The sequence below is a fragment of the Pteropus vampyrus genome, unplaced genomic scaffold, assembly GCF_000151845.1.
Source record: "Pteropus vampyrus isolate Shadow unplaced genomic scaffold, Pvam_2.0 Scaffold19, whole genome shotgun sequence".
In the NCBI taxonomy this organism is placed as follows: Eukaryota; Metazoa; Chordata; class Mammalia; order Chiroptera; family Pteropodidae; genus Pteropus; species Pteropus vampyrus.
The window spans coordinates 6,457,314-6,470,886 of NW_011888800.1; the positions used below are offsets into that span (position 1 = coordinate 6,457,314).

At 49.2% G+C, this 13,573-nt stretch overlaps 1 protein-coding gene and 1 pseudogene across 1 annotated transcript; both read left to right on the forward strand.

Moving 5' to 3' along the window:
* Positions 1 to 815: 815 nt before the first annotated feature.
* On the forward strand, positions 816 to 12,163 carry IVD (isovaleryl-CoA dehydrogenase). The gene is made up of 12 exons (XM_011354906.2): positions 816 to 1,005; positions 2,029 to 2,118; positions 2,364 to 2,415; positions 4,428 to 4,597; positions 5,050 to 5,143; positions 5,349 to 5,485; positions 6,809 to 6,905; positions 7,839 to 7,932; positions 8,678 to 8,759; positions 9,301 to 9,405; positions 9,504 to 9,576; positions 10,270 to 12,163. Exons 1-12 carry the CDS (start codon positions 853 to 855, stop codon positions 10,401 to 10,403), a joined length of 1,281 nt encoding a protein of 426 aa, XP_011353208.1. The 5' UTR covers positions 816 to 852; the 3' UTR covers positions 10,404 to 12,163.
* On the forward strand, positions 8,118 to 8,237 carry LOC111736455 (annotated as a pseudogene).
* Positions 12,164 to 13,573: the final 1,410 nt, after the last annotated feature.

Here is a 13,573-nt window from a genome sequence, read left to right on the forward strand (position 1 = left end):
TTGTGTTTAAGACAGAATGAGGAATGGAATTTAGGGCTTAAAAACCCTGTACCTCTACATTTTGGGGCTGTTTAATTTGGGGTCTGCGAACCCCTGGCAGACCCAGCTGGCTGAATAAAGAGCGTGTTTCCTTTAACTCACTGAGTTCTGGTGGTCCGTGTGTCCTTCTGGAGCTGGTGGCTACAACATCCCAGCCCACCTCACATCTATTAAAAAAAAAAAAAAAGGTGCTGCTGTTCTTATTGTACATTAAGTAATTTAGAAGACATCAACCTCTTAACAACAGCTTTCCCATAAACTTCGACTCAAAATCAACAAACCCCGTTACGTAATAAAGCAAATTTTAATGAATTATAATCAGTGTGCACACTAGAGCAAGCCTAATTTCCCAGTCCAAGCTATCCTAGGTTTGCTTTAACAATTTATTCCCAAGCACTGGGCATTTGGGGAGTTTTCTGTTTGCTGTTTTAACATCTGTTTTCCCACAGAGATAGACTTCTGCAGTTACCGACTGCTATTTCCACACGGGAGTGGGAGGGTGGATACTATATCCTCGACTCAAAAAGAAAACACTTTTTTTTGCCATTCTACTTAAAGAAGACACACCCCAACGCTGACTAAGGGGAGTACGGATCCCCGGGAAGCACCTCCACAGAGTGAAGTCTGTGGTCAGGAGTTACCACTGATTGGTTCGTGTCTTGCCAGCGCAGGCTTCAGCAGGCAGCGAAGGGTGATAGGCTGCTTGGACATCCACCCCCTCGCCGATTGGTGGGAGCAGCGAAGCCTAGGATTGGTGGAGCCCAGAGCGGGGCATCCTAGCTGCTGCGGCTCCGGCTTCCTAGCAAGGCAGAAATGGCGACCATGGCGTGGGTGCTAGGACGGCGCGTGGCGAGCCGGAGGCTGCAGACATCGCTGTCGCCGCTCACCGGCCTCGTTTCCCAGCGGACCCACTCGTTGTTGCCCGTGGACGATGCGGTCAACGGGCTAAACGAGGAGCAGAAGCAGGTAGGGAGCCTGGCCGCGTTCCCGGCCCCAACGCCTCCAGGCCTGCTTTGTGCTCGTGCTCTCCTGCCCAGTGCCCCACTCGGCCAGAGTTAGATGAGGTGTCAAAGACAGGAGAGCTCATGGGAGACTAATGGTGTTTTGGTGGAGGATTGGCAGGGGTCACCTGTATGTGGCAAAAGGGCCCTCGATCTGTCCCTAAATCCTTTTACACCTAAACACTGTCCAAGGCTGTGGTTCTCCAATCTGGTTAATTATGAATCCCAGGAAATCTTTTTGGCATACACACCTCTTGGGTTTTGAAAGACACCGTCTAATTTGATCCCACTGAGTTAGAGCACAAAGTTAAACAAAATATTTGAAAGATGCTATTACAAATTAAGTTGAACTCGAACCCTTCAAGGAATAAGGACACGGTGTTCACATGAACAAAGTCCTCCGAGAATGTTATTCTAATGTTATTCTGCTGTCGCTCTGAGCAAGTGCCTGCACCTCCCTGAACTCCAAAGCCCATTTCGGTTTACGATCAGCAAACAGAGCTTTAAATCACCCCGGAGAGAAAGTGTTCAATCCTAGTTCTCAAACTTTCCTCTCAAGAGGAGTTTCTAATCATTTTTAGCCAACTGTCAGAAAAGAGCCTGACAGGCGCCTAGAAATGAAGGCAGTGTGGCTGGAGCTCAGTAAGTGGGGGTAGGGAGAGGTACTGGGGAAGGCTGGAAGGGTCAGCGAGGGTCAGCTTGTGCAGGGCCTTCTAGGTACAATGGAAAGCCATGGAATGATTTTATGTAGGGGCGTGGCATTTAAAAAATAATCTTCAATCTGTCTAGATTGAGAACCTCAAGAAAGAGGGATGAAGATCATCTCTGAGGAAGCATAAACTAATGGGGCCTCTAAGTTTCAGTCTGATGCTATTTGGTGAGGTTACTTGTGGCCTGTTTCCCTGAATGTGCCCTCAGTAGTGGAGATGCTGTCCTCAGCGGCAATAATGTACTATTTCATAGACATCTGTCTACCTCTTTCCTCTAGCTTCGGCAGACCATGGCTAAGTTCCTTCAGGAGCACCTAGTCCCCCAGGCCCAGGAGATTGATCGCAGCAACGAATTTAAGAACCTTCGAGTGAGTCCTGAGGCCCACACTGGGGAGGGGGGTTGTTGGTAAGAGAGGGAAGTCTAGGAACTGGGCTGGGCTGGGCCTTGAGTTGCACTGCTGCCTAGAAGGGCTCAAAGTCTTCTGATGAATGAAACTTCCCTAGGAATCCACCTTTCTGTGAAGCATTTGGGTCTCCTTGTTCCAGGTGTCCAGGCCCATGTGACTGGCTGCCTTCTCACAACTCTACTATACTCACTGCCTTCTGTTGACAGGAATTTTGGAAGCAGCTGGGGAACCTGGGAGTTCTGGGCATCACAGCCCCTGGTGGGTATAGTTTCTTTCTCTAAAGAAAACGTATCTTGCACACTCTTTAACACCAATTCCAAAAGAAGCAGGAATGGAGGGGATTATGCTCATAGAAACCCAGAACTTTCATCCCTTGGATCTAGAAAGTGACCATGGACTGTCAGCCCAGAGAAGACTACGTCCTTCTCTTTGTACTCTTCTGTTTCTTTAGGCAGTGACCTTGATAAGACAGATTAGGTCAGTGTGGTTTACTACTTGGATCAGGATCACTCAGACTCTTGAACTCTGCATGCTTAATAAGTTCCTCCAGGTGATTCTGGTAGTTGTCTTAGTACCTCAGTGTTATTGCCTCCCCTAATCTCAAAGCTCTGCCCTACTAGTAGCATCTAGGTACGACTACTCAGGATAGGTATGTCACTGTGGGGACTGCTTATGTCCTCTGCCCACAGCTTGGCCCTGGAGCTCATTTGGGAGCAGATAGCAGTGCGAAGGAGAAGGATGCTTGTGTCTGAGCCTCCACATGTGGTGGCCAGATGATGTGTTTAATAGGCTTTCCCTGGGCCTGTCCTGTGTCCCCTGTGGGTCTTATTGTTTTCCAGGGATAAAGGGCAAGGGGCTGGTGGGCTCTGGTTTGGATGTTGGCCTGTGAAGGAGAGGCACAGCCTGGCTTGCAGTACCCAGTAAATAGATGAGCCGGTGGCCTCACCAGACAAAGCTTGAATGGAATACCCTGCTTTGACTTGTATTCACTGGACATTGAAATAGAGGTGGAATTCAATATACTTGTCCTTACATCTTCCCCCCACCACTTGGAGACAGCTCTGGGTTTTGAGCCTATCATAGAAAGTTACATCATGAGTAATGATAAAAATGAAACCACTTAAAAATTAATTTGACCATCTTAATGGAAGATGATAGGGGGAAGGCCACTGGGAACTCCCAAACAAGACTCTTTCTTCCACTGTGTTTTTGGGGGTTTGTGAACACACATAGAGAAGATGCTTCTGAATCAGATAGTATTTAATGGAAGAAAGAGGCAGTTAGAAATCAGATGAAAACCCTTCCAAGGTGGAACCTTGAAAAGAAAGCCAGATATGAGTTCTGGTTTCCACATGGTTGTCATGGTAGCTGTTTACAGTGTCATCCACCTGTGGGCTTTCCTTCCCAGAATTGCAGGAGTCAGGCCAACCTTTCTCTGGAGCTTCTTGGTCAGAGTGAACATGTGCAGAAGGCCTCCCAGGGTTTACCCAAACAGCAGGGCAAGGGATTGATACCAGATGACCCAGCCACTTAGGTTTTGGATCTGCTGCCAAGGAAAAGGCATGTTTTTTGTGAGGAGTTCTGAAACTCCCTGCCAGCATCTCTTCTGCCCTCTGCTGTACTGCTGTCCCAATTTTCTCTCAGACTATGGTTCTCCTGTCCTCTGTTACTAATCTTGCTTTTTATTTTATTTTATTATTATTATTTTTTTTACTTTTATCAGTGAGATATAATTGACATATAATGAACAATGTGTAAGTTTATGGTATACAACATGTTGATTTGATAGTCCTGCTTCTTTAGGTCCAAATCTATGCTATGTAACTCTCGCCTTCCTCAGGCTATTTACACACACATTCTTTGCTTTGTATCTATTCCTTGTGCTTTGATCCTCCATCTTTGATCAGCGTGTGTTTCTTAGTAAAACTCCAAGTCCTCTTTCTTCATTTATTCATCTGCCTCTGCACTTCTGTAGCTTTCCAAATAGTGAGTACTCAGGTCCTCTTGTCTTAAGAGGTCTGTCTGGATAAAGCAGGAGCTGCAATGACTGTTTTCTGAACGACACCTTAGCTGACAGAGGCAGCAGACAAAACCAGTTCTGTGTGTTTGTAAGCAGAGTCCATGGCATTCGCCTGTTGAATTTGCTGGGGGAACTTTGAATAGGTGCTACAAAGGTGTTTCCCTGCTGCTAATAAATGTAAAGTTCCTGTCAAGGTCATAGTTTAATCTGGGCTGCCTTTTCCACTCTCCCGAACAACTTCCACCCCCAGCCCAGTATGGTGGCTCTGGCCTGGGCTATCTGGAACACGTGCTGGTGATGGAGGAGATATCCCGAGCTTCTGCAGCAGTGGGACTCAGTTATGTTGCTCACTCCAACCTCTGCATCAACCAAATTGTGCATAATGGAAATGATGTCCAGAAGGAGAAGTACCTCCCCAAGGTGAGGAAATGGGAATGGAGAAACACATGCTGATCTCATGGGGTAATCACCAGCCATGAACCACACTGGCAAGGTCTGGTCAGACTTGCTTTCTGTAGCATGCTGCCCTGAACCAGATATGGTTAGTTTAGGAAGGGGTTAAGGATTTGCTTTCAAATATTTCAGTCAAAAAAATTAAAAATTGGGCCAGACCTCCTGAGTTTTTCACTGAACAACATTTGCAGAGAGCACTTTTAAGAAATGGAAGACTAGGACTTGCTTGCCTAGCACAGAGAATGGGAAAAGGAGAGAGATTTTCAGCCTTGTAGATACTCAGCTTCTCTTATAGGACTTTACTAATACCTTGGTCTGGAGAGACGTTTAAGGGGTCATATGAACAGGCAAGCAGTATCCGTGAGTTCCTGTAAGTACTTCTGAAGACGTAACCAGGCCCTTTGGGATTTTCTTTGTAGCTGATCAGCGGTGAGTACATTGGAGCCCTGGCCATGAGTGAGACCAATGCTGGCTCTGATGTTGTCTCCATGAAGCTAAAAGCAGAAAAGACAGGTGAGGCCTCTCTTGACTTAGGAGCTGAAATGGGCAGAGGGACAGACCTTCTTGGGGTAAGGGAGCAATAATTGAGGGTAGCCTCTGCTAGGTTTCCAGAACTGTTTCCCAGCTGGGCAGCTTCCTGCTTAGCAGCAGGTCTGTGGACTAGCTGGCTGAGACGGGCCAACACAGTTAGAGTAAGTAGCCAAATTCCTGTTCTTAGGAGATCACTACATCCTGAATGGCAACAAGTTCTGGATCACCAATGGCCCCGATGCTGACATCCTTGTTGTCTATGCCAAGACAGATCTCACTGCTGTGCCAGCTTCTCGGGGTATCACAGCCTTCATTGTGGAGAAGGTGAGTGTGTGTGTGTGTGGGGGGGGGGGTTGCACAGCAGGGGGCTTTTGTTTCCTGCCAGTGCTGCCAGTGCCAGATCCCTTCATTGATCACAAACACGGTCAATATTGTGTACTCTGCCAGGGTTCCCTGGGGCAGGGGTGAGGCAGAAGGGCAGACTGAAAGGAGGGTGGCCAAAAAGTAGAATCCAGGGAAGATGGTTCAAGTCTGAGATCAGTGGAGCCAGCCACAGAGCCAGGTCGCACAAAGAGAGCCAGGAAGTTGAGGACTGAAAGGAGACAACTAGATTTGACAGTGAGGATGTCATCAGGGGGTGCTGAGAGCAGCTATGGGAGACTGAGCTGGGAGTGGGAATGCGAGTGAACACTGAAGACTGTACCTTCTGAATCTTGACAGTAGAAGCAAGAGGGAGATGAGCAGGCGTTAGAATGAAAAGTTAGGACTTTGTTTTTAAAAATGGGAGAGAACTGAACAAATTTTTTGGTAAAGAGAAGAAAATAGGAGAGAGAGAAAATAGGAGAGAGAGAGAAAACACAACGGAGAGTTTAGAGAGACGATTTAAGGCTGGTTTATAGGTGATGGGGGAACATGTATCTAATGACTTTGAGGTGGGAGACCAGGGCACCTGTGAGGGCTGGGGACCATGGGGGTGGGGGAGTTGGTAGAGTTTCGTGAGTGAGTGTCCTAGAGGTTGGCAGTACACTCCCTAGGGAGAGGGAGAGTAGCCAACTAGGATTGGAGGGCAAGAGAAGTAGCCCAAAGGGCCTGGCTAAGATTAGGAAATTCAAGGTGGTTTAACACCATTTTCATCAGCTAGGAGGTGAGGGGAGCATCCCGTGCGCTCCGCCAGGCATCTGCCAACTCACACTGCATCTGATTAGTCCAGGTCAAAGCACACAGGTGGTTAAATTTATCCCAGGTGAGACTCAATTAGGTACATATGGCAGAAGAACAAGGGGGCAAAGGAATTGAATGAGCTGGTGGGTGTGTCTTGGAAGTGATTTCCCTAAGGAAAGGAAACAAAGCCAGGAAGGGTCAAGAGGACCCCAGGGATCAGATGTTTGAGAGAGAACCGCTCCTGTGTGAAGTGGGGAGAACACAAGCTGGCAGCAGAGGAGGCTGGGGTCGAGGTGGAGTGTCAGGGCCGGAGCTTCCAGGAGAGGAGCAGTCGCATACAGGGTCGGAGCCCTGGGAGTAGGATGCGGCTGTGCCTTCGAGTACAGGGACTGGATGGGAAGGTGGGCATTTTTCAGGGGTCTTCCCTTTACTAGGCCCCCTTGGGGACCTGGTCTGTAATCAAAGCCACCTCTTGTTTCTGTAAAGAGTATGCCTGGTTTCAGCACCTCCAAAAAACTGGACAAGCTGGGGATGAGGGGCTCTAACACCTGTGAGCTAATCTTTGAAGACTGCAAGGTTCCAGGTGAGTCTGAAAAAGGGTGAGCCCCTGTCTTGACACCTTCATAAGCTGAGAAAGCCCATCTCTGGGTTGGAGAGGTTCCCCATTGTTAGCTTACCAATGACTTGTGGCTAGCCAGTGAGCCTGCCACTGCTGTCCTTGCCCACTGGCCCATACAAGTGGAACTCTGAGGCTGCTGGTAGCTATTCCGGTATGCCTGACTGTGGCTACGATGAAAGGTGGTGTTTCCTTGTGTGAATAGTATGCTGCCAGGGGTCAGATTCCAGGATCTAGGGTAGAAAGATAAGACCTGCCCTCACCCATAATGTCTTTCAGACATCCTTGTTTGTGTGTTCCCCTATATAGCCTTGGTGAAGTGTTCATTAACAATGCTAAAACACCAGTACAGATCCTTGTCAGGAAAAAACTCCAGGGCCATCCAGGGTCCTGGCTTCCAGGGTAGAGAGGTGCTCAGCAGTTTCTGTCACTAATGCTGAATGGCCCATCTCCTGGACAAAGATTCTTCCATGGACCACTCTTGGAGAGGAGCAGGTGGGTGATACTGGATCAGAACAGGCTAGACCTGGGAGAAAAAGTAATCATGGACACAAGTGTAGAAAAACTAGGAAGGGGTTGGATGACTTCTAGACCAAATTAGCTTTTCTTCTTTCTCATCCAAGGCAGTGGAGGAAGAGGAGAGGCAGATCTGACGATCGAGCCTTTGTGTCTGGTCTTCTGGATGGTGTGTATGTAGTGGTGGTAGGATCCATCCAGCATGCTCTACATCTGACTGGGAATGGTGAAGTCCACCCTTCAATCTTACCCAGAACCCTAGTTGGTCAGGTGACATATTTTAGTGCCTTGTGTGAGAGCCATGGTGCCAAACCTAGTAGCTTTTATAAAAGTAGGGAATTCATGGACAGCCCTTTTCCCTCTGACCAGCACTTTCCCCGGCAGCTGACAACATCTTGGGCCAACTAAGTAAGGGTGTCTACGTGCTGATGACTGGGCTGGACCTGGAGCGGCTGGTGCTGGCTGGTGGGCCCCTTGGGTGAGTGTGAGTTTCAGTGGGAGACAGGGCTTTTGGCCTCCTTGGCAAGTGGTGCCCTTGCAAACAGCAGCTGCAGCCGTCCCCTTGTGAGTCAACACCTTCTGGCAGATGTACTTTCTCTACTGGAGACAAAAAGAATCTCCTCCTCCCTCGTATAATTTCTTCACACTAACGGGAAAAATCACGTCTACAGCCATGCTACCCTGAACAAGCCTGATCCCGTCTGATCTTGGAAGCTAAGCAGGGTTGGGGCCTGGTTAGTACTCAGATGGGAGACCACCTAGGAAGACCAGGTGCTGTAGGCGTAAAAAATAAAAAAATAAGGGATTGTAACCTGACAAGGTCCTTGCAATCTGTGAGGTCAACCAAGGGTTGCCTTGCCCAAAAAATAAATAAAATAAAATAATAAAATAAAAATAAAGGGAAGGATCATTAGGTGAAGGCCAGAGGAGCAATACTGCTTAGTTACCCAAGATGTGAAACAGGATGCCAGGGCTCTAAGTCCCCTCTATGCCGGGGTCATGCTACTCTGTCTGGTCTTGGGGGACAGGGCACAAGTCCTGGGCAGTCAGTGCAGTGATTAAGCAGGGGTGACAAGCGTCCTCACACTCCTTAGTTCTCTTCCCTAGAACTCCACCTCCTTGTCTCACTGAGCTGTCCCCCTAAGGCCTTTCCATGCTGGCATTTTGCCACCCCGACTGGCAGTGGGAGGACAGCAAGGCACAGCCCTTTCTCCTCTCCACAGGATCATGCAGGCCGTCCTTGACCACACCGTTCCCTACCTGCATGTGAGGGAAGCCTTTGGCCAGAAGATCGGCCACTTCCAGGTGAGTGGAATGCTTTGTTGAAATGTACTGTCATTGGGCTCAAGTTTTCGTTAACAAATGAGTACATAGGGCATGTGCTATGGGGCATTTATTATCCTTCCCCAAGAAAATGTGTTTGAATGCTTGGAATACAGCCTTCTTCAGCACACCTGGCTTTGGAAGTTGTCACATGTCACCTCACTTCCTGTTTGAGATGAATGAACTAGGCATTGTAAGGGTGGAAGGCAAAGTGTGCAGGTTGTGGGGAGGCATGGAGGAAAGGGGTGGCATTTCTAATCACTTTCTGGTCTGAAGATGCTGCAGGACATTAATGAGGGTGGTAGTGGGTAGAGGGCCATCTCAGCGTGTCCAAGGCCCTCTTGCCTTAAGTCCAGACCCACTAACATCTCTGTGACCCTGGGCAAGTCCCATCTCCTTTCCGTGCCCTGACTTCCTCATTCCTGGCTGTCAGGTTGCTACTGCTGACCTGCTTTCAGTAACTAGGGAGAGTGAGAGGAGTGTGGCTTCAGCATGTTGACTTGTGACCTCCCTTTGTGCCCAGTTGATGCAGGGGAAGATGGCTGACATGTACACCCGCCTCATGGCATGTCGGCAGTATGTCTACAATGTCGCCAAGGCCTATGATGAAGGCCACTGCACCAGCAAGGTAGGGGCCAGCCCAGAGGAGGCAGTGGACCAGCTGCTGGCACCCGTTTTCTGTGTGGCCTTGGCAGGGCTCTGCTGACCCCGGGCCTCCTTCCACAGGATTGTGCGGGTGCGGTTCTTTACTCAGCTGAGTGTGCCACACAGGTGGCCCTGGATGGCATTCAGTGTTTTGGTAAGTAGCCCCTACTCCCCATTCCCAGGGCTACCCACGCTTCCAGAGGTTTCCTCTTTACCCCTCTGAGCTTCAGCTAGCTGCAGCTGAGCTGATGCTGTTTGGCTCTTCCTGCTCCACCTACAAGGAGGATATGTAAAAGCAAATGAGAAAACTGCTAGAGGCCATAAATTGCTACTACTTTCAGCATTGCTCCGCTCTCATCCACCCCCACCTCCTGGTCCAATGGACACTGGGAAGTGGGCAGAGAGAGATGCCTCAGAGGTAGGACAGCCTCGTTTCAATGCTGCACAGGAGTCAAGTGCACAGACTCAAGCCAGGTGGCCCAGGTTAGAATCCTGGGTCTACCACTGGCTGGCTTTGTGACTTGTGCAAATTACTTCACCTCTCTGGGCCTAGCATTCAGTAAGTGCTATTCAGTATCTCCTTGTCTGTCCCCTTTCTCCATGTCTGCCAGTGGTCATCCCCTCTCCCTGCCTGTTATCCTCCGTACTCTGGGTGGTCTCCCAGCCACTTGTCCACCCACTTCCCAACTAGGTATTCCCCACACTCTTCCTGCTTGCCATCTTTTGCTGCTTCTCTTTAACCAATCTCTCCTCCTTTGGCCTGTTTCTATATCCTTGGAATTCTGTTTGTCCACTACTGATCACTTTTCCTGTTGTCCTTTCTTCTCTCCCCAAACCCTGGCTACAGGTGGCAATGGCTACATCAACGACTTTCCCATGGGCCGCTTTCTGCGAGATGCCAAGCTATATGAGATTGGGGGTGGGACCAGTGAGATAAGGCGGCTGATCATCGGCAGAGCCTTCAACAAAGACTTCCACTAACCCCAAGACCCTTCACCTCTCTTCCAAGCACCTAGAGGCCTTTGGAAGTAGAGGTGTGGCAACACTCTGCCAGAGGCAGGCCCTACTGTTCAGCTGCCCTTCTTGCATCAGCCTTCTGGCCTGGTTGAGTTCTCCACAACAGCTGCCAAGCACTATGGGCCTTAGAGCCAGGCCAGGTAGCCAGCCCAGGAAAAGCCATTCAGTGGTTTAAAATGGACTTGGCAGGAAGCATAGTGACTTTTCTGGAGCTGGTTGGGATGGGCTTTGGTGACTCTGTGTTCTTGTTCTCTAACTTCCAAACCTGATGCCTCCCACCTTCCAGGGTGGGCACCTGGGGCAGGCAAGCGGCTACCCTTTTTTCTTGGGTGAGCCCGTGGCAGGGATCCCTCTGCTGAAGTATACCGCAAACATTGACCCTGTCCATTTATTTGAACTTGGTAGCCTCTTTCAGGGGAAAACCTCCCAAAATCTAGCCCTTGTTTCTGCTGATTTTGAGAGGCATCAGCAACCAGCAACTTATGAGCAAGGGCTCACCCTACAGCAGCCCATCTGTCTCTCCAGGGCTTCATGTTGTAGGGCTGAAATCCCACCATATTGGATACAACTTTGGGAATGGGCATTTCAGAACCCCTGTGTTATACAGAGTCCACTGTGGAGCAGAAGCCAGCATGCTCATGAAGGGTCATCTTAATACCGGCCTCTGTAGCAGCACCTGTGACCCCTTTGGCATTGCTCTCCCACCGCCACTGTTCAGTCCTGGCCATGCGACAGCCCACAGATTACTGGACAGTAGTCCTGCATTGTCTGGCTCGACTCCAGCCAAGGCTGCCTGTGTACATTTCTCTGGACACCCTATGGCTAATTTTGTTACAGCTGCACAGCAGCTGCTGCCATTTTGTATTAAACATCTGCTTCTACACTGGTGGTTTTGAGGGAGAAGCAATCTACTGGCTATTGTCTCCTGTCTGGCTCCGGCCCCTTGTCTTTGGAGAGTGGCTGATCCAGGTCCTGCTCCTGCTCTCCAGTATACTCGTTAAGGACAAAGGGTTGGAATCAGCCTTTAGGAGAGAGGAACTCTCAGCCTCCCTTTTCCAGATCTCCCAGGGATTTTTAAAGGAAGGAGGGAGCCCAGAGTGGTAGAGCTAAAAGGAAACTCCTAAGTTTCTGGAAACTATCTCCATGTTTTTATTTAAAAAATCAAGACAATTTGATTTTGTGAAGGTTGGAGTTAGAGCTAGAATTCAGATCATCAGAAATAGGGGTTCTGAGAACCTCTTGGGGCCAGCCTCAGGCCCTACTGCACAGCTGCCTGGATGGAGCATAGTCAGAGTGGAACGTTTTGGGGTTGTTCCACTCCTATCTAAGCTCCCTGAAAGAGAATTGGTTTTCTTGGCTCTCACTCAGCTCAGCAGTGCGTCTTCTGACTTTTGGTTCTGGCCCGTATAGGCAAGTGCTATTCTATACCTACACTAGCACAGTTCTAGCCTGAGGAGAAGACCCAGGGCTTATGGCCCTGCTCCTTCACTTCCCCACCCTGCCTCCTGTTATGTTGGAAATGAATGTGGCTAAAATGGTGGCCTTGCTGCCTTTAGCGTGTGGCTGGAACAACAGGCTTGGAGACATTCAGAATGTGACTGGGATGTTTTTTCCAGTGAGGCGGGGAGGGGGTGGTTGAAGCCTGCCACCAACTTAGGGAGAAAGTGATCGTTCTGATGCTATATGTGAAACAGATATGTTTAAAAATAAAGTACCCCCCCCCCAAAAAAAAACCCAGCCTGAGTCATGAATGGATGAATGGAAGGGCAGGGGGCCCTTCCACTGTTTCTTGTGGAGTTTTTGGTTGTTTATATGCATTGTGCAACTCTACAGCAGCCACTGCTAGTCCTTCCTGGGTCTGCCTCTAATTCCACTCCAGTTTTAAGCAGGTCACTATCAGCCCAGCTCCCCTGTTGACAAGCATCCCTGTTTTCCTACTGTTTGCCCTCTATAATAACGGCCTAAGGGAATGGCTCTCCGTGTTGTCTGGGCACACCCTTTATCAGAATTTGGCATCTTATAAAAAATGCAGATTCCTGGATTGGCCCCAGACCTAATCAATCTCCAGGGATAATTCTGAGGCACAGGCAACCTATTAGAACAACTGACCTGGGCTGAGAGGATGCTTCCCCAGAGGCCTGAGTCCCAATGCTAAACCCATATAGTCTAGTAATGGGAATCCCTTACCTATGCTGCCCTCTCAAATCTCATTTTGACGTATTAGCTCTTTGATCTTCGAGACAACCCGGGGCGTGACACGTTTGTACGGGGCCCCCTTCCAGGAGATGGGTAAGGTGAGTTGACCAGGGGAGGCTAGGCAAACAAACAGCGGGCAAACCAGCCCCGCCCAGACGCTGGGTGGAGCCAGAGCTGGTGTCAACGCGGCGTGGGGGCTGGGGAGGGCCGCCCAGTTCACGTTCCGCCGGGCGGAGACTGGACCCAGGACCTAGGCGGCGGTTAGTCGCGACTCCCAGTTAAAGGTAGGTTCAGGGTCCTCCCTCTGTCCCCATCCCCCGAAGCATCGCGCGTCGCGGAGCTTTGGTCAAGCTCTCTGGCTCCGGCTCCGGCTCGGGTTCGGGCGCGGCTCAGCGAGTCCTGCGTGGAGCTCGCCTGACCCCTGCTGGCCGCCTGCAGGGTCGCAGGCGCTCAGAGCCCGGTGTTCTGGCCTTTGCCCGATGCTGTCCTGGCGGCTCCCGGCCAATGAGTTCAAGATGCTCAGGGCTCAGTGACGTTCTGTTTTGCCAAATGAGGACAGTAAGGGGAAAAAAAAAAACAATAAAAGTAGAGCCGGTTATTTTATATCTTGTATCATTTTTTTGCAAGAAAGGCCACTTTTAGCAATTAAAAAAAGTAGGACTCAAGTCATTTTTAAAAATTTTTGTATATGTTTTATGTGCATGGGTTTTAAAATGATAGTTTAAAAGGCTTATTTAAAAAAAGAAACCTTCCATTACCCCCACTGGACGAAACCACTTTTGAATATTTAAGAAATTTCTTTTGGTGATTCACTTTGTGCTTTTCTAAGTGATACGCTTACTTATTGATTTAATTGCAGACATTTCTAAGGATAGTTCTTTAAAGTGCATACATTTGACTTTTAAGAAGCTCATTACATGCCCATGTTTTCCTCACTT

Coding starts and splice junctions, on each gene's coding strand:
- IVD (XM_011354906.2), top strand. CDS start 853: ATGGCGACCATGGCGTGGGTGCTAGGACGGCGCGTGGCGAGCCGGAGG. Junction 8,760..9,300: donor AGAAGATCGGCCACTTCCAG/GTGAGTGGAATG, acceptor CTTTGTGCCCAG/TTGATGCAGGGGAAGATGGC. Junction 9,406..9,503: donor AAGGCCACTGCACCAGCAAG/GTAGGGGCCAGC, acceptor CTCCTTCCACAG/GATTGTGCGGGTGCGGTTCT.